The sequence below is a fragment of the Rana temporaria genome, chromosome 7 (genome assembly GCF_905171775.1).
Source record: "Rana temporaria chromosome 7, aRanTem1.1, whole genome shotgun sequence".
NCBI lineage: Eukaryota > Metazoa > Chordata > Amphibia > Anura > Ranidae > Rana > Rana temporaria.
Window position 1 is genome coordinate 153769215 of NC_053495.1, and position 18241 is coordinate 153787455.

General features: G+C 42.8%; 1 protein-coding gene across 6 annotated transcripts in view; it reads left to right on the forward strand.

The window, feature by feature from the left end:
* AGL (amylo-alpha-1, 6-glucosidase, 4-alpha-glucanotransferase) overlaps nucleotides 1-18241 on the forward strand; it is a 148507-nt gene that overhangs the window by 63310 nt on the left and 66956 nt on the right. For 4 of the 6 annotated variants that reach the window (XM_040360178.1, XM_040360177.1, XM_040360175.1 and 1 more), the window contains exons 4-11: nucleotides 913-1079; nucleotides 3849-4052; nucleotides 6026-6207; nucleotides 8307-8442; nucleotides 11776-11899; nucleotides 12895-12997; nucleotides 14372-14469; nucleotides 17930-18069. In XM_040360178.1, the coding sequence (XP_040216112.1) occupies nucleotides 913-1079; nucleotides 3849-4052; nucleotides 6026-6207; nucleotides 8307-8442; nucleotides 11776-11899; nucleotides 12895-12997; nucleotides 14372-14469; nucleotides 17930-18069 (1154 nt within the window). The remainder of the gene's footprint in view (nucleotides 1-912; nucleotides 1080-3848; nucleotides 4053-6025; nucleotides 6208-8306; nucleotides 8443-11775; nucleotides 11900-12894; nucleotides 12998-14371; nucleotides 14470-17929; nucleotides 18070-18241) is intronic. The other 2 variants (XM_040360179.1, XM_040360180.1) reach the window with 1 other exon arrangement.

Sequence of the window (18241 nt, forward strand, 5' to 3'; positions counted from 1 at the left end):
TATTATAATTATATTATTATTTGTTATAATTATTTATAATTATTTATTATATTATAATTTATAATTTTGTTTTTAAAAAAATGTAATACACGGGATGCCTATTAGAATCTTGTTTGGTCAGATTCAAGTGAGTTATTTCTAAAAATTACAGACCTACAATATAAAACGCCAAATTTCCTTGCAAATAATGGTACCGCTTTTAGCATGTTTTTTCTGAAAGAATCATACCGCCAGGGAGGTTAAAGTGGAGTCCACCGAAAAATGGAACTTTCACTTTTTGGACCCCTCAGGGGGGGAGCAGATACCTGTGTAATACAGGTATTTGCTCCAACTTCCGGGCATAGATCACCTCATGAGGACACGCAGCGTGACTAGCGCATCCGCAGCAAGTAACCAGGAAGTGAAGCTGGAGAGTGCAAAATCTTGTGCAGCTGTGCATGGGAACCAATCCGCTTCCAGTTCCTTTTGTCAAAGACTAAGGCCCCTTTCCAACTAGGGGACCAATCTGGTCCACCTGTTAGTTTTTCAGCCGGACCCTCGAGTTTCCTCTATGGAGTGGCCGACATCTGGATGGGGGTAGGGTGTTCATGGACAGGTGGTCGGTTTACATCTGACCACCCATATAAGAGAGTGGTCTGTGTCCACTCTGCCTAAGCAGAGCAGACATCTGCTCAGCGAGATCAGCAGAGAGATTTCCCTCTGCGCATGCAAACTCCAATGGAGCCCACCCCATGTGGAAGGGGCCTAATTAAACAAGCTGAAGTTAGAAACTACCATACACAGCTGCACCAGTTTTTGCACTCTCCAGTTTCAGTAATTCTAGCCCCATTAGGTTTCTGTATATTATATTGTGTCTGTTGATTGATTCTTGTAAAAAGATTAACCATATATTGTGTGCTGTTTCTTTTGCAGTGGACAGACGAGCGGAGAAGGTTACATTGTAGTGGATCCAGTTTTGAGAATTGGAGCTGATAGCCGGATTCTCCCTTTGGATTGTATCACCCTTCAGACCTTTCTTGCAAAATGCCTGGGGCCATTTTATGAATGGGAGGACAGGCTGAAAGTTGCCAAAGAGTCAGGTATTACAGTTCTGCTGATCAATAAGCCATTGTCTTGTTTTCCCAGTGACAGAAAGACTGTTTCTGCTTTGAAGACAATGGCTCTATTATTAATTTTACTGGTTTATCAGTCAAGGGTGGCAAAAGGGCAGGGGCACCAAGGGACCTTGCTGTGACAGGACTGTGCCACCTACATGCCTAGAGGACCTCCTGGACACTCTGTATGTATAATGTTCAAAGGCCCTCAAGGATAGTTATTAGCTGTGCTGAAAAAAAAAACCGCATGAAATGACATTGCATTTTAAGACAACATGACAAAACGGAGGTACTAGTTGCAGTGCACTTCATGTGCTCTTCAAAATATTGGTAGGAGGGGTATTGAATGCAGATCATTTTCTCCAAATGTGCCTGCACTCCAAAAAAAAGCAAAACAAAAATATAGGACATACAACAATAATGATAAGCATATCATAACCTGTAAAATAGAATTGAATGCTTAAGCTGGCCATACACAGTTTGATTTCTGTTGTTCAGCCCTGTGGGATAGAAATGTATTGATTCCCCCCCATCCATGCTAAAAGTTTTGGAAGGACAAATCTCCCAGCCAGATATTGTATTGTGACAGCCAGCGCCTGCAGCTGTCAGAATACTGCGTAGTAGATGGAGCTGATTGACTGCAGCCACTGTTGGGCCAGCAATTTTCTGCCAAACTCCTTCAGTTTTCAGATCAAAGGATTTCATCTGGTTCTTAAGGGACTGGCTGAAATTTGCTAAGCATATTGCCAGCTTTACACAGTAGTATCTAAGCTTGTGATTGGTCATTGTGATTGGTATAGTATTTTGTTTTTTCCTGTAAAGATCCAGACCTGTTCTCTTTATGCCCTGCCTGATTGCCACACCACCGTATTAACTGCATTCTAGGCCTAATCTTGGTGATAACTGAAAACCTTTAGGCTGCATTCACACCTGGACGTTTGGAATCACAGGGGGAATTTTAATGGCACCTGAAAATGCAGTACGGTTCTGCAGAGATTGTCGCCTGAAAAAAGCTTCAGATCTTTTTTGGGTGACAAGCTTCATGCGATATGGTTTGGCGCGTGATAAATCACGGCAGAACTGCACCACATTTTTCAAAACGCACAGGTGTGAATGCAGCCTTTAGCCCCGTACACACGTGCAGGATTTTCGACGGGAAAAGTTCCCGCCGGAAATCCCGAGGGGAAAGCCGAGAACCTGCTTGGTCAGCCTTTCCCCCTACACAAGGGTTTTCCCGACAGGAAAGCTGTGATGGAGCTTTGGTCGGGAATCCCGGCCGTGTGTATGCTCCATAGGAAAACTGCCAAAAAACGCCAGGCAAATAATAGATGGTTCTCTTTTTTTGTCCGGCGTTTTTTGGGCAGTTTTCCCATCTGAAAAACTGCGAGGAGCATACACACAGCCGGGATTCCCGGCCAAAAGCTCTCCTCGCAGTTTTCCCATCGGTAAAACCGTCAGTGTGTACGAGGCTTAAGTCTCCATTCACATCTAGACGACAAAACGCCCAACGCCGGACGCTTGTGCCGCTAGAGGGGGAAATTCCCGTTGCTGTCTATGGAGATGGTTCACATCTCATAGACGCCGTACGCCTGTCGCCTGAAAAAAAGTCCCGGCGTTGCTTGTCGCGGAGATGTGAATGGAGCCTTAGGCTTTATCTACAGTAGCCTACACTGGCAGCTCCTAATCTTGAGTTTAGGAGCTTTTGTTTGTTTTTTGCCAAAGCTCCCAAACTCAACTTCATAAAAGCCTAGACTGTGGACTTTGCAGTTGCTCCAGAGCTTAGTAAATAAGCAGAAGCTCTGCTGACTTCCATCATCCAATCATGTGCAAGCAAAAATACAGTTTATTTTTTATTTTCCTTGCACGTGATTGGGTATTCTTTTCAAAGTGAAGCTTTCCTTATTTGCTAAGTCCTGGAGCAACTGCATTTTGCAAAGTGAGTTTGCACAGTCTATTTGCCTTTAGTAAATCAACCCCAGTGTGCCACGTTTTACGTTTGTGTAGGTCACTACAGTAGTGACTACTGGAGTTCACTCCACAAGCTGGCTTGTCTATTCTGGCCGTTTAGGTCTAAGCTGACTTCTGACCATAGGAAAGGTTTATGAAGCATTTGTGAAGATATGAAAATCATTGTTTGAATTTTTATTTGGATGGCACAGTGTTTTGTGATTATTGTTGCTTTCATGAGGCTTTTGCTTGTTTTTGTAGCGTTGCATTAAAAAACATAACCAAAATAAAGAGAAGTGCTTTTATTCTATTTGTAAATAACTTTATCATGTTTTCGATTAAATACATCATTTTAGGCTAGGTTCACACTTGTGTGAGTGGTTGCTGCTGTGGTACCGCACCTGTTCCTGCACCCATAACCACCCCCAGGCAAAAATGCCCACCAGTTTTGGAGATGCATGGAGTGCCATTTATCCTAATGGCACCCCCACGCAATATAAACTGCAGCATGGTTTCCCCGCTCTGGGAACCACACTGCACTTGCAGTTTCCGTGCGGGCCTCATTTTCAGAAAAGGTGCAAGGACCTTTTCCTTGCTTTTTCAAGGAGGTACAGCAACCCAGTCAAATGAATAGGCTGCTGTGCCCACGCAAAATGTGTCTCGCAGAGCCACACAAGTTTGAACCTCTCCTCAGTGTTTTTATAAATGGTACAAATCACAGAATAAAATGTGTTCATTTATAATAAAAAATAAAGTGCTTAAACTTTTTATTTATCATTTTTTATTATATTTTATTTCATTTTCTAGGTTACAACATGGTGCACTTTACCCCCCTCCAGACTCTGGGTAAATCACGATCTTGTTATTCTTTGGCTAACCAATTGGAGCTGAATCCTGATTTCTCCAGGCCAGGGAAGAAATACACATGGAATGATGTTGGAAAATTAGTGCACAAGATGAGAACAGAGTGGGATATGCTTTGCATCACCGATGTTGTATATAACCATACAGGTGAGAACTCGTGTACTGTATATACAGTCATATGTAAAAATGTGGGCACCTATCCCTCTTAGCAGAATTTCCATCTCTTGAGAATCTGCCAGACCTTATCTGGTAAATCTACTTCATGGCTTGGATATTGTGTTTCTTAATATAGTTATAGCAGGGACAGATTGTTAGTTATAGCATTTCTATGGCTTACCTTAATTATAATGCAATCTAATTAAGACTGTCGTATTATTGTGCAAGCTTGTTTTTGTAATTTTAAATAAAGACTAAAGCCCTGTACACACGATCTGTTTGTCCGATTTTCTTCGGACAAACCGATCGTGTGTGGGCCCCATCGGTTTGTTTTCGATCGGTGAAAAGATTTTTTTTAATTTTTCCTATGGATAAAAAAAACGATAGAAAAAAACCATCGTCTGTGTGGAAGCCCATCAGTCAAAAATCCACGCATGCTCAGAATCAAGTCGACGCATGCTCGGAAGCATTGAACTTCATTTTTCTCAGCACGTCGTAGTGTTTTACGTCACCGCGTGTTGGCAAGGTCAGATTTTTGACTGATGGTGTGTAGGCAAGACTGATGAAAGTCCGCTTCATCGGATATCTGACGAAAAAATCAGTCGGATTAGATTCCATCAGATATCCGATCGTGTGTACAATAGACCTGCACGATTAATCGCGGAGAGAATCGCGATTTCGATTCTCCTCCTCCGCGATCTCCCCTCAGAATGACCGACGATTCTCCTACATGTCACCGCCGTCCACGTAACCAGTGTGGAACGCAAATGCCGCCGACATCGAAACCGACGTCAGCAGCCTGCGCCGCTGGATAGATGCCTGAGCTTCTCTCACAACAGTAGTTTGTATCCATGCGCCACCCAGTGGTTGCCGGCGGTACTGCTTCTGATGTATTAAACCTTCTCACAGTTCTGTACAACTGTGTGTATGCATGCGCCACCCAATGGTTGCTTGCAGTACTGCTTCTGATCTATAAAAAAAGAGACCAGTGATATGTGTATAATGTTAAAGACCATATAACTCCTATGAAAAAATCAGAATCAAAGTTTTATTCTGCTTTTTTCATAGGAGTTATATGATCTTTAACATTATAGACATATCACTGGTCTCTTTTTTTATATATTCATATTTTCAGATAAATCACAGGTTTATTTATTATTATTTTTTTTGGGGGGGAGTTCTGGCATTACATTTTTGAGAATCGTGAGAGAATCGTGATCTTTTGTCTAAGCAAAAGAATCGTGATTCTCATTTTGACCAGAATCGTGCAGCCCTAGTGTACAAGGCTTAAAGTGGAGTTTCCATCCCAAATTTTTTTTTCATTATTGTGCTCATTAGACCTAAAAAGGTAAAATGCCTGTTGCTATGCGGTCCCACGAAATCTGCCTTTGAAAGCACCTAGGATTCTGACATCATCTCCCTCTAATGCTCCTGGGAAATGTGTGTCATCATTTCCCACGCCAAATTTCCTTGCAAATAATGGTACCGCTTTCAGCATCTTTTTTCTGAAAGAATCATACCGCCAGGGAGGTTAAAGTGACCGCGTGATACCTCCACATAATTATTATATACATTATTATTATTATTATTATACAGAATTGATATAGTACCAACAGTTTACACAGCACTTTACAACTTGAGGTTAGACAGTACAAATACAATACACAGTAGGAATCAGAGGGCCCTGCCCGTTAGATCTACATCTCATTGTAAAACATTGGATAAGCTATTGCTGGTAGTAGTGAGTCACATTTAACAAGACTTGTTCTGTAATTTTAAGACATTTAGCTGAGAATTATACGTGGCCCATATATAAGCATTGTAAAGTTACGTATAATATCATAATATTGTAACACTAAATATTTTTCCAATACAGTATGTTTGTTGATGCTGTTGTGCTGCACTATAATGGTGCCTTGGTGTAATGTATTTTTTTTTTATTGTATGTAATTTATATTTTACAGCTGCCAATAGCAAATGGATTCATGATCACCCAGAGTGTGGGTACAACCTGGTTAATTCTCCTCACCTCAAACCAGCCTGGTTACTGGACAGAGCATTATGGCACCTTACCTGTAAAGTCGCAGCTGGAAAATATGCTGCACGGGGGCTTCCAGCACTCATCCAAAATGACCAACAACTTAATGTGAGTTAGTTGACCTTTCATGCTTTGTAGACTTCAGTAGGATCTGACCTTGTCTTAACATCCTGATTGGCTACCATGCGCAGCTGCACCAGATTTTACGGTCTCCAGTTTTAGTAAATCAACCCCTATGTTTCACAGTTTACTGACTCTATGGGGCGACTTACTAAAACTGGAGAGTGCAAAATCTGGTGCTGCTCTGCATAGAAACCAATCAGCTTCCAGGTTTTAGCCCTTGTTCACACTGAACACGGAAGTCACTAAAAGTAGTGCAGGAACTACTTTTGGAAATCAGTGTGGCGATGCAAAGTCGGTGTCGCACCGATTGGGATGCTTCTATTGCCGGCAACAGGCTCCGATTTGACATGCGATTTGACCTGTCAAATCACGCCGATGTGAACAGGGGCTTATTGTCAAAGCTTAATTGAACAAGCTGACGTTAGAAGGTGATTGGCTACCATGCACAACTGCGCCAGATTCTGGGTGCTCCAATTTAGTTAAAACGGAGCTCCGGCGTAATTTTTTTTTTAAAAGCCAGCAGCTACAAATACTGCAGCTGCTGACTTTTAATATTAGGACACTTACCTGTCCTGGAGTCCAGCGACGTCGGCAGCAGAAGACGAGCAATCGCTCGTCACTCTGCTGCCCCCACCGCCATCTTCGGTGAGGGAACAAGGAAGCGAAGCATTGCGGCTTCACTGCCCGGTTCCCTACGGAGCGAGTCATGCTGCGCCGTGCTCACTGGTCCCCGCTGTGTTCTAAGAGCTGTGTGTTTCCCAGAACACAACGTAGGGGGTGGGAAGTGACGCACTACCCGCAGGTCCCAGCAGAGTGGACTCCCGGAAGTGGGTGCAAATAGGTATAGGTATCTGCACCCCCCTCCCCCTGAAAGGTGGCAAATGTGACACCGGAGCCGGAGGGGGGGGAGGGTTCTGTTGAGCGGAAGTTCCACTTTAGGGTGGAGCTCCGCTTTAATCTTCCCCTAAGTCCAGGTTAATGCTGGGCTGCGGAAATTTCACTCCCGCTTGTCAGTCCCGATTTCAGCCGCGATTACAGAGACATCTTTGCAGGTTTCTGCACAGATGTCGATGTAAATCGTAGGCCGAAATCACAAAAAGTAGTACAGAAACGACTTTTTGAAATCGGTGCAGCGCCGCAAATGCGGCGTCCCACCGATTAGGACGGTGCCATTGCCAGCAAATGCCGCCGATTTGACATGTCAAAACGCATCAGTGTAAACCAGGGCTAAATGTTAATAAAAACATTTTAACCATAAAAAATTCAAAAGGAAAGTACAGTCAATAACTCTGTACACTGATTTTAGGCCTGTCTAGCATGAAGTTATAAATGAATTGACGTGAGCAGATGGAGCTACATGGATGTGATATATGGATGTTACACTGGTTACTGATCCATTAGCTTTCATAAGTCTCGGCTCCTTGCTTGTTTCTAAATCAGATATGTTCTCTCCAGTTCAGCATTTCATTTCTAGAATGAATGAAATTGTATCTTGAAGCTAACTTTGTGATGCCAGGGTGTTAGAAATAAACTACAGTGTTGTGATTGATGTGGCCTGCTGTATGACTGGAAATGTACTGCTGGCAGGACCAGCTTTGAGTCCATTTATTTGACTGACCAGCTGACCAGGATGGCTTTGCGTCAGCTCAGGATGAAGTGTGATCTTCTTGGCGAGTCTCCTGGGAGCTTAGGCTGATGCATATGTGGGCATGTCTATATGCAATAAGAAAAGTGAATTCTGTGGGCATAATTGTGGGCATAATTGAAATCGAATGTAAATCGCAAAAAGTAGTACAGAAACTACTTTTTGAAATCGGTGCAGCGCCGCAGATGCGGCGTCACACCGATTTAGGAAGGTGCCATTGCCGGTAAAAATGCAGCCGTTTTGACATGCGATTTTACATGTCAAAACGCACCAATGTGAAACGGGGCTTAATAAAATAAAAATGTACTAGTCTCTGAGGCATCGTCCCTTGCAAAGCGAACAACCTATTTTCCTTTAGTAAATTAACCTCGCTAAGAAAAAGAAGACCAATGTGTAAAGACCTATATGTGACATACACCTTCTTATTTTTTCTCTGCAGAGTATTCGTGGCATCATATGGGAGGAGATCTACCCCAAGCTCAAGTTATGGGAGTTTTACCAGATCAATGTGGCTAAAGCTGTGGAACAATTTAGAACTCTGCTTGCCTCTGGTATGCCACACAGTATCCCTGGTAGTAAGTAGACAGGAAAGATCCCTCCGAGCTGGAGACACAGTTATATGTACATTGTAGGCAGAACACATTGAAAACTCTTGCTTATGAAAGAGATATTTTTTTAGGCTGGCCACAGGTATTTAAAGTGGAATTTTCCTAACAATACCGAAACCTGCTCCCACCCCCTTCTAAATCCAATTCTAATTACTTTGTGAAAGAAAAATGCTTAAGCTGGTTTATACATGGATCAAAATGTAGCCAGATTAGCAGGCGCCAACCGAATTTCGATCCATGTATTGGCAGGGTGGTTGTACAGAAATGGATTCACCATTGGACTTCTGTACTACCACCCTATCGAATTTTTGCTGCTCGATCAGGACTGAGAGCTGTAGCTGGCAGCGCTGATCAGTGTATTCTGACAGCATCTTTCCATCATCAGAATAAATAGCTGTGAATAGGGGGAATCAAGTCCATTTTTGTTTCAACCCTCTGGCTCACCGAAAAAAACCTGATTCATGTATGGGCTGCCTTATACTTACCTATTCTCAGGCCTCGTATACGCAGCCGTGTTCTTCGGCAAAATCCATCAAGAAAAATGATGGCGAGAAAAATGTTCGTGTGTATGTTTTTCTTCGAGAAAACCGTTGTGTATCTCGACGAGAAAAAAAGAGAACATGCTCTCTTTTTTCTCGTCGGGAGTCTCAATTTCCTCATCGTGTTTCCCGTTGGGCTGGTTTACGATGAGAAACACGTTTGTGTGAATGCTTAGAAACCCGCGCATGCTCAGAATAAAGTATGAGACAGGAGCGCACCTTCGGTAAAAGGAGTGTTCGTAATGGAGATAGCACATTCGTCACGCTGTAACAGACTGAAAAGCGCGAATCGTCTCTCATTAAACTTTTACTAACACGCGGTAACACGAAATTAGCAAAAGCAGCCCCAAGGGTGGCGCCAGTGGAATCGAACTTCCCCTTTATAGTGCCGTCGTACGTGTTGTACGTCACTGCGTTTGAGAACGACAAGATTTTGTCTTGACAGTGTGTATGCAAGGAAAGCTTGTCAAGATTCTCGTCAAGCCTGACAAGAACCTCGTTGAGGAAAACAAAGCTTCTTTTACGACGAGATTCTCAGTCGTGTGTACGAGGCCTCAGAGTGTTCTGCTCTGGTCACATGATCTCCCAGCAGCCGGCTTCAGGGGAGAGGAGAGATTGCCGAAAACCACTAAAATGCCTCTGCAGTGATGTCACCCATTGGTTTTCTGTAGGGCATCTGTTCTTGGCAGCTGGCTAATCCCAACTTGGAAATCAGGATTATGCGCTGCCCCAACTGATGGCAGTGACATCAGTGGAGAGCAGATTTCAGATCGCTCTCTGATGAAAACGTGTCACAGGAGTGACCCATAGGAGAAGCCCAGCCTAAAAATCTCAGGCTGGACTTCTCCTTTAACATGGTAATAAACTCAGTATTTTCTTGTAGGGTTCCCTGCCGTGTTATGTTATGCACCACATACTAGCACATTATGGCAGACTCACCTGTCAGACTCTGCCCTCCAGCGCTGTTCTATCACCATGGCTGGCGCTTCCATCTTCACCTGGCCTTCCTTTTGGGTTTACACTCTCCAGCCATTAGAATGGCCAGGCCATGATAACGTCATTCCCGCACATGCTCAAGGGAGTCTTGATCACAACAAGGTGCTTTCTGCATTCAGGGCACATTAAGTGTGCCCTGAATGCAGAGTGCACTGTGCATGCGCAATGACATCATCAGCTGGAGCTGATGTCAAATCAACTAAATTGCGCACGTTTAGATATTTACGGTACTTACAGGTAAGATTTAGGGGGTTATTTACAAAAGGCAAATCCACTTTGCACTACAAGTGCAAACTACAAGTGCAATGTGCACTTGATAGTGCAGTCGCTGTAAATCTAAGGGGTACATATGAAATGAGGGGAAGCTTTTGTTGATTTTATCATCCAATCATGTGCAAGCTAAAATGCTGTTTTTTATTATCCTTGCATGTCCACCTCGGATCTACAGTGACTGCACTTCCAAGTGCACGTTCAGGTACACTTTGCACTTGTAGTTTGCACTTGTAGTGCAAAGTGGATTTGCCTTTCGTAACTAACTCCCTTAGGCCTCGTACACACGGCCGAGAAACTCGACGGGCAAAACACATCGTTTTGCTCGTCGAGTTTCTTGTGAAGCCACCGAGGATCTCGGCGAGCCAACTTTTCCCATTGCCGTCGGGGAAAAAGAAGACATGCTTTCTTTTTGGCCCGACGAGATCCTTGGCGGTTTCCTTGTTGAAAAGTGTACACACGACCGGTTTCCTCTGCAAAAAAAAAAAACCCAGCAAGCTTCTTGCTGGTTTTTGCCGAGAAACTCGGCCGTGTGTACGAGGCCTTAGTGTATGCTTACCTGTAGGTACAATTTAAAAATCAGAGTTTTCTACCACTTTGAAGTTTACTAATATAATTCAGCAGTAGCTAGTTCCAGTTCTCTAATGCCTTGTACACACGATCAGAATTTCCGATTAAAAAAGTCTGATGGAATTTTTTCATCGGATATTCCGACCGTGTGTGGGCCCCATCAGGAGTTTAGAAATAGAACATGTTTTATTTTTTTCCGATGGAAAAAAATCCTATCGGAAATTCCGATTGTCTGTGTGGAACTCCCACGGAGAAAAAAACATGCATGCTCAGAATCAAGTCGACGCATGCTCGGAAGCATTGAACTTAATTTTTCTCGGCTCGTCGTAGTGTTTTACGTCACCGCATTTTGGACGGTCGGAATTTGGTCTGACAGTGTGTAACGGAATTCCATGTGTCCGTTTACACCCAGCGACATCCAATCTGATCCTATCTGCCAAGAACAGGTGGATCCGTTCCTTGTGTGTCTGGTGGATCTCTGTATGAGTGGAACGGACATGGACCTGTCATCTGCCTACTCAGCAGATCACCCGCTGAGCAGGAAGATCTACTGGCAGAGTCCGCCCCTTGAAAAAAAGCCTTACGAGCCACAACTTCATTACATGATAGAATATTAGTAAGATAGGTGTGGTGCTAACATTTTTACACTATACATCGCTGCAATAAAACTGTGGATTGGGTTTTGTTATAGTTTGTTCAATAAATATTAGTAATACTAGTTAGTATAGTTGTTGGTGAGAAAGTAACGAATAGATGAAATCTATTTTCCATCATACTAGCTAAAATGAAAGTATGTGTTTATATTAAATGCACAGTTATTAAATGAATGTCACCCCTCAATATTATTTGGGGGGCTCACAGATTATGTAGTCACACATTCCAGTCAGTGATCATTCTTAAAGGTGTTTGACGTTGTATGTTTTAGGTGCCCAGAAGAAAGGATCAAAAGCAGACCCAAAGAACCTAGTGATCATTCAGGACCCACAATTTAGGCGGTTTGGTTCTACAGTGGATATGGAAACAGCCCTCAGCACATTCATACCACACAGGTAAGAGACAGGCTGGTTTCTCCAAGTCCACTTCTCGTCACTGTGCCTATGAGAAATTTGGAGGTCATCATTGCTGATCTGAGAATAGGTTCTCAATCAGTCACCCAGAAAAGTGTACAGCAAGTGAAATGGAAGAGTATTGAGAACTCCTTATCTGAATAGTTCAGGGTCAGGTGCTCAGTGAGTAGCAAAGCCAAAAGTTTATAGCCCGATAGTCAGGCAACTAGCATGAAGTCAGCAATGGCAACTTCCATTTTTGCCATTCTATGGGTTTTAGTAAAAAATATGGTAGAAACATAATCTATGGAAGTGTCAAATTCCTAAAGAATTACTGCCAGTTGTCAGGAACCTGGCAGTAGTCAAGACCAGCTCTGAGCTCTGTAGGTATGCCAGTACTCAAAGTGGGCTGTGCCTGTGCTGGGAAGCTCTTGTATTTGACAACTTGCGCTGTATTTTCCGCCCTATTCAGCTGTCAATCTGGGGATTCCCCAATGATGTCATAACCAAAAATGTCAATGCCCATATTTGGCAAAATGATTTGCCACTGGGTCGGAGGGTCGGGTCTGCTTTACTTTTGATTGACAGCGCATGGTAGGTGGCAGATTCAAAAGCCTCTATTGAAAAGATTAGCGGCTATTGATCCTCTACTGTGCTCTGGCAATCAAAAGTAAAACAAACCCGATGAGGAACTAATCTCTCAGTTCCCTACCAGGCTCTGCCCACCCCTAGTACAAAACTGCTCAGCCATTCGTCTGTCAGTGTGATGGGATCAGTGATTGGGGATGGAAGGAGTGTCCAGTGTAGGCACTGATAGATTCATATGCCTGCATGTGATAGATACTGTACATGAATGAGGTGTAAGCACTGACACTTTTGGTGTTGCGTCCTGATGGAATTCTAAAGAATGTTTAGAACGCCCTTTATGAATTCCCCGCAGTGTGCTTAAATTGTATCTTTCATTGTACTGAATTGGTGTACTTTGTTTACCCCTGCAGTAATGGGCCTGCTGCCATTGAGGAATGCTGTAATTGGTTCCGCAAGAGGCTTGAAGAACTTAATGCCGAGAAGCACAAACAGGTTAACTTCCACCATGAACAGGTATAATTAACATCCTTCAACCATTTAATCACTGGATTCCTTTTCTTTCCAGTATGAATTCATTTTAGCTGTTTCTATTTTATTTTATACAATGTCAGTTTGGTATTGAGACTGTAAAATTATATAAATATCTGCTTCTTGTAGAAGGACAACAAAACAAAAATTAGCAACAAGGAAATATTTCCAAATTAAATGCAGTATTTTAAATTAAAGACACACTAAAGGGCGAATTGACTGTTCCCTCTGGTGCAGTTGGCTTTGAAACCACCAATGTCATGCCTCAAGAGAGTGGTGACCCTGCTCTTTGGGCCATATCACAGTGCTCAGGCCTAGTGATTCACAGTTATGCTCGAGCACTGTCACAGGGAAGGAGGTCACATGTTCCCCCATACCCAGAAGTGTCAGGTAGTGTCACTGGCTTCCATGAGGGAAGGAGCCGTAGAAGGAGCGCCACTCAGCATAGGTAAGTATACAGATTTTTCCATAACAGGGTAGAAAGAATAGGTTTAAAATGGAGGTGGGAGTAGATTTGGGTATACTTAAGGGGTATACTTAAGGGTATACTTAAGCCGTACACATAATCCAACTTTATGGCCATAATTGTCTGACGGACGTGTTGTGTCGGATAATCCGACCATGTGTATGCTCCATCAGACAATTATTGGCTGAATTAACGACAACAAAAGTTGGCTGTTCATGCTCACCAACTGTTGGGCAATATATCTGTTACGTTGGTTTATCTGATCGTTTGTATGCAAGTCCATCCAACCAATCGCACAGGAACTCTAGCCTTAGCCTAAGTATAAAGTGCAGGTAGGTACCTCAGGGTTCTGTACAGTCCTGGTGTTATTAAGGGCTAGGAATTTGGTAACTCAAAATAAAAATAAAAGCCACAGCCACAATTTAAACCTGTACATACAGCGGGGAGACCGTACCATCAGCACACTGTAAAGCCACCCCGCAATAGCGAGGCACAATGTGAGAACTACGGTTTCCCCCCGCTGTTTGTATAGGTTTCAATTGTGCCCGTGAAATGGTATCTCCCATCAAGAGATACCTCCTACGATGTGCGCTTGCATCCTGGTCACGTCACTCCAGCTGATCGGAAAGCTCGGCTGGAGTGCGGCTCCGTCCTGCGCCGGAGCGGCACTATTCGATGTTGAGCACTTCTCGATAGAACACCGGCAGCAGACCTTAGTCCTCTGCACTATCTCTGTATACTTCTTTGAAGAATCTAGTAATATTATGACATTTGATGATATTGCCAAATAACACTGTTGGTATTCAGTATCACATATCACAGCTTGATGAATCGGGCACAGAATTTGCATGCCGTATACTGCAATATCTCAGTAATATATTTTCTTTATTTAGGCCGTAAACTGCCTTTTGGGCACCATGACTTATGATCGTCTTGCAAATAATGGCCCAAAGCTTGGAGCCATAACAAAGAAGGATCCTATAGTCACCAGGTAAATAGTTCTTTAATGGGTAACTTCACTTTCGTGGGAAAACAAAATTAGCAAATAAAAGAATAATAATATATATACAATGCTTTGTGTCAAATTGTAATTGAATGTTAAAATCATGTCTAAAGGGATACAGACCCAGCATCGCTCCTCATTAGAGCCCTGCACGTGCAGCAGCTGTCTGATAATTATAAAACTCCCATACAGACTAACTTTGCACATGGACACAGACAAACAGCTATTTCTTCAGAATAACAAAAGGTGGGAATCTAAAATAAAGTTTGTTAAACTCTTTCCAATGTACATAGATCACCCAGAGGGGAATATTTTATTTTTTTCTCAACAAAAATTGAGTAAGGGCTCCTTTACACTGGCGGACCGTATGTCCGCTTTTTCATCCATCCGTGTACGGATGAAAAAGGGACATACATTGGTCCCTATGAGATTGTGGGTGTCAGCGGATGAACATCCTCTGTCACCCGCTCCCGCAATCATCCGATTTTGCAGACAGAGGAAAACCCTATTTTTCCATCGGTCTGCGGATTGGATCGGGTGAACACTGACAGACGGTCCGTGTTCATCCGATCCCCCCATAGAGGAGAGCGGAGACCTGACAGGGCAGTCCCTGCAGTGTGCAGGGACCGCCCTGTCATCCGCCGGCTCAGCGGGGATTCTGTCATGAAATAAAAGCAAATACTGTACAGGCATACACCACTTTTAAGTACACAATGGGGTTTATTTACTATCGCTGGAGAGTGCAAAATCAGGCTCACTTCTGCATATAAGCCAATGAGCTTTCAAGTTTTATTACTAGGCTTAATTGAATAAGCTGGAGTTAGAAGCTCATTGGTTTATATGCAGAAGTGAGCCTGATTTTGTACCTGCCAGCGATGGTAAATAAACCCCATTGTGTACTTAAAAGTGGTGTATGCCTTACAGTATTTGCTTTTATTTCATGACAGAATATTTTTTTTTTTAGAACAAAGCTTTTATTTCCTTGTATTTTCTTTTTCTTTGTTAAAATTTGTAGCAAATAAAGTAGCTGTAAAACACAGTGGGCTAGATTCATAAAGCCCGCCGTAAGTTTGTGCGGGCGTAGCGTATCTCAGATACGCTACGCCGCCGTAACTTAGTGAGGCTGGGGCTGGATTCACAAAGAACCTGCGCCCTAAGTTACGGCGACGTAGCGTACATCTGCCGGCGTAAGCGCGCCAAATTCAAATTCTGAAGAGGTGGGCGTGTTTTATGTAAATAAAACATGACCCCACGTAAATGACGTTTCTCACGAACGGCGCATGCGCCGTCCGTGAACGTATCCCAGTGCGCATGCTCCTAATCACGTCGCAAATAATCAATGCTTTCGACGTGGACGTAATTTACGCAAAGCCCTATTCGCGAACGACTTGCGCAAACGACATAAACAACGCAAAATTCGCCGCTGGCCCGACGTCCATACTTAACATTGGCTATGCCTCATATAGCAAGAGCAACGTTACGCCGGAAAAAGCCTTACGCAAACGACGTAAAAAAATCCGCCGGGCGCACGTACGTTTCTGAATCGGCGTATCCAGCTCATTTGCATATTCTACGCCGAAATCGATGGAAGCGCCACCTAGCGGCCAGCCTAAATATGCAACTAAGATACGACGGCGTAAAAGACTTACGCCAGTGGGATCTTAGCCTAATTTCGGCATATCTTGCTTTCTGAATACAGAAAGAAGATCCGCCGGCGCAGCTTTGAATTTACGCGGCGTATCAATAGATACGCCGGCGTAAATTCTTGCTGAATCTAGCCCAGTATGTTTTCAGTCAATGCTAATTTTTATGAGAGAGTACAGAAAAAGTGCAAAATGTAAAATTACACATTTGGGGGTTGATTTACTAAAATTGAAGAGTGCAAAATCTGGTGCAGCTGTGCATGGTAGCCAATCAACTTCTAACTTCAGCTTGTTCGATCAATATTTGATAAAAAATAAAATAAAAATAAAAATAACTGGAAGCTGATGGTTTCTATGCACTCCTAGTAAATCAACCCCACTATATGTCGTCATACTATTATATTATTTCTGATACCACTATGCATAGCACATGGGAGAGATGATGGTTGCGGTCTTCGTTCCCAGTAGCTAAATATTCATTGCAATGGATCTGAATCCAAGGCGAAATATCTGCTATATAATTATTTTTTTGTCTCCAGAATGTTAAGATTGGGGAACAGGACAAGGGACATTGGGCACTGCAACCTGTTCCCCACAATTAGACCCCTTTCACACTGAGGCTCTTTGCAGGCACTATAACGCTAAAAATAGCGCCTGCAAAGCGCCTTGAAAGAGCTGCTGCTGTCTCTCCAATGTGAAAGCCCCGAAAGCCCCCAGTTATAGTAAATCAACTCCCTGTGTTTCCCTCCAGGATTCATTGGTAATGACCCTGTGTATAGTACAATATTCAATTAACCTGCCTGGCGGTCTTCCCGAGACTGACTCGGGGTTAGATTTTCCTGCTACGATCGGAAACCCTGAGTCAGTCTCGGGCTTGCCTCGCTAGATCCACAGGCACTTTTTACTTACCTTGTCCCTGGATCCAGCGATGCCACCGCGCTGTGTGAGCGAGCGGGACCTCCTCGCTCGATTCACATAGTGCCTCCGTGTGACGCCGATCTCCGTTCCCTGTGACGTTACGACGCACGGGGACGGAGAACGGCGCCAAATTCAAAAACGTAAACAAACACCTTACATACAGTATACTGTAATCTTATAGATTACAGTACTGTATGTAAAAAAAACACACCCCCCTTGTCCCTAGTGGTCTGCCCAGTGTCATGCATGTCATTTTATATAATAAAAACGTTTCTTTCTCCCTGCAAACTGTAGATTGTCCATAGCAACCAAAAGTGTCCCTTTATGTCAAAAATAGTTTTAGATCAGCTAAAAAACAGCGATAATAAATTATAATCACTTGCAGAATTGTGCGATAGCGATTTGTGGGGAAATTCGTCATAAAAAAAAAAAAATAATGACAGCAACAATTCTGCAACTGAGCAAATTTCAGTGATTTTAATTTGATTACATTATTGAATAATTTGTATTATAATTATATTATTATTTGTTATAATTATTTATAATTATTTATTATATTATAATTTATAATTTTGTTTTTAAAAAAATGTCATACCCGGGATGCCTATTAGAAGCTTGTTTGGTCAGATTTAAGTGAGTTATTTCTAAAAATTACAGACCTACAATATAAAACGCCAAATTTCCTTGCAAATAATGGTACCGCTTTCAGCATGTTTTTTCGGAAAGAATCATACCGCCAGGGAGGTTAATAGCTTGCCTACTATATCTTCCATTGGGAAATCAGGCCCCCATTTTGATACATTAGATTTTTCTAATGTGAATGGACTGAGATTATTTAGGGAAAGGTATATAGTAGATATGGAAACACATATTTTTATTGTTTGCAGATACTTCACTTTCCCGTTTGGAAAAATGTCTTTGGAAGAGGAGGAACCACTAATGCACCAGCAAGACAAAGCATGCTACTTCATGGCTCACAATGGCTGGGTGATGGGGGATGACCCTCTGAGAAACTTTGCTGGACCAGGTACTTGGCATTATTTTCTAGAATAAATCAGACTTGTGCAGTTTATACTGTTTTCATTCGAGTCCCAGGTCTGCAGATTTACCATGTTTTGCTTGACTATATAGTCTATATGGTTGATATATTTTAGCATCAACCAATCTCCAAATTTTCAGATTCTAATTGTTATGTGGTA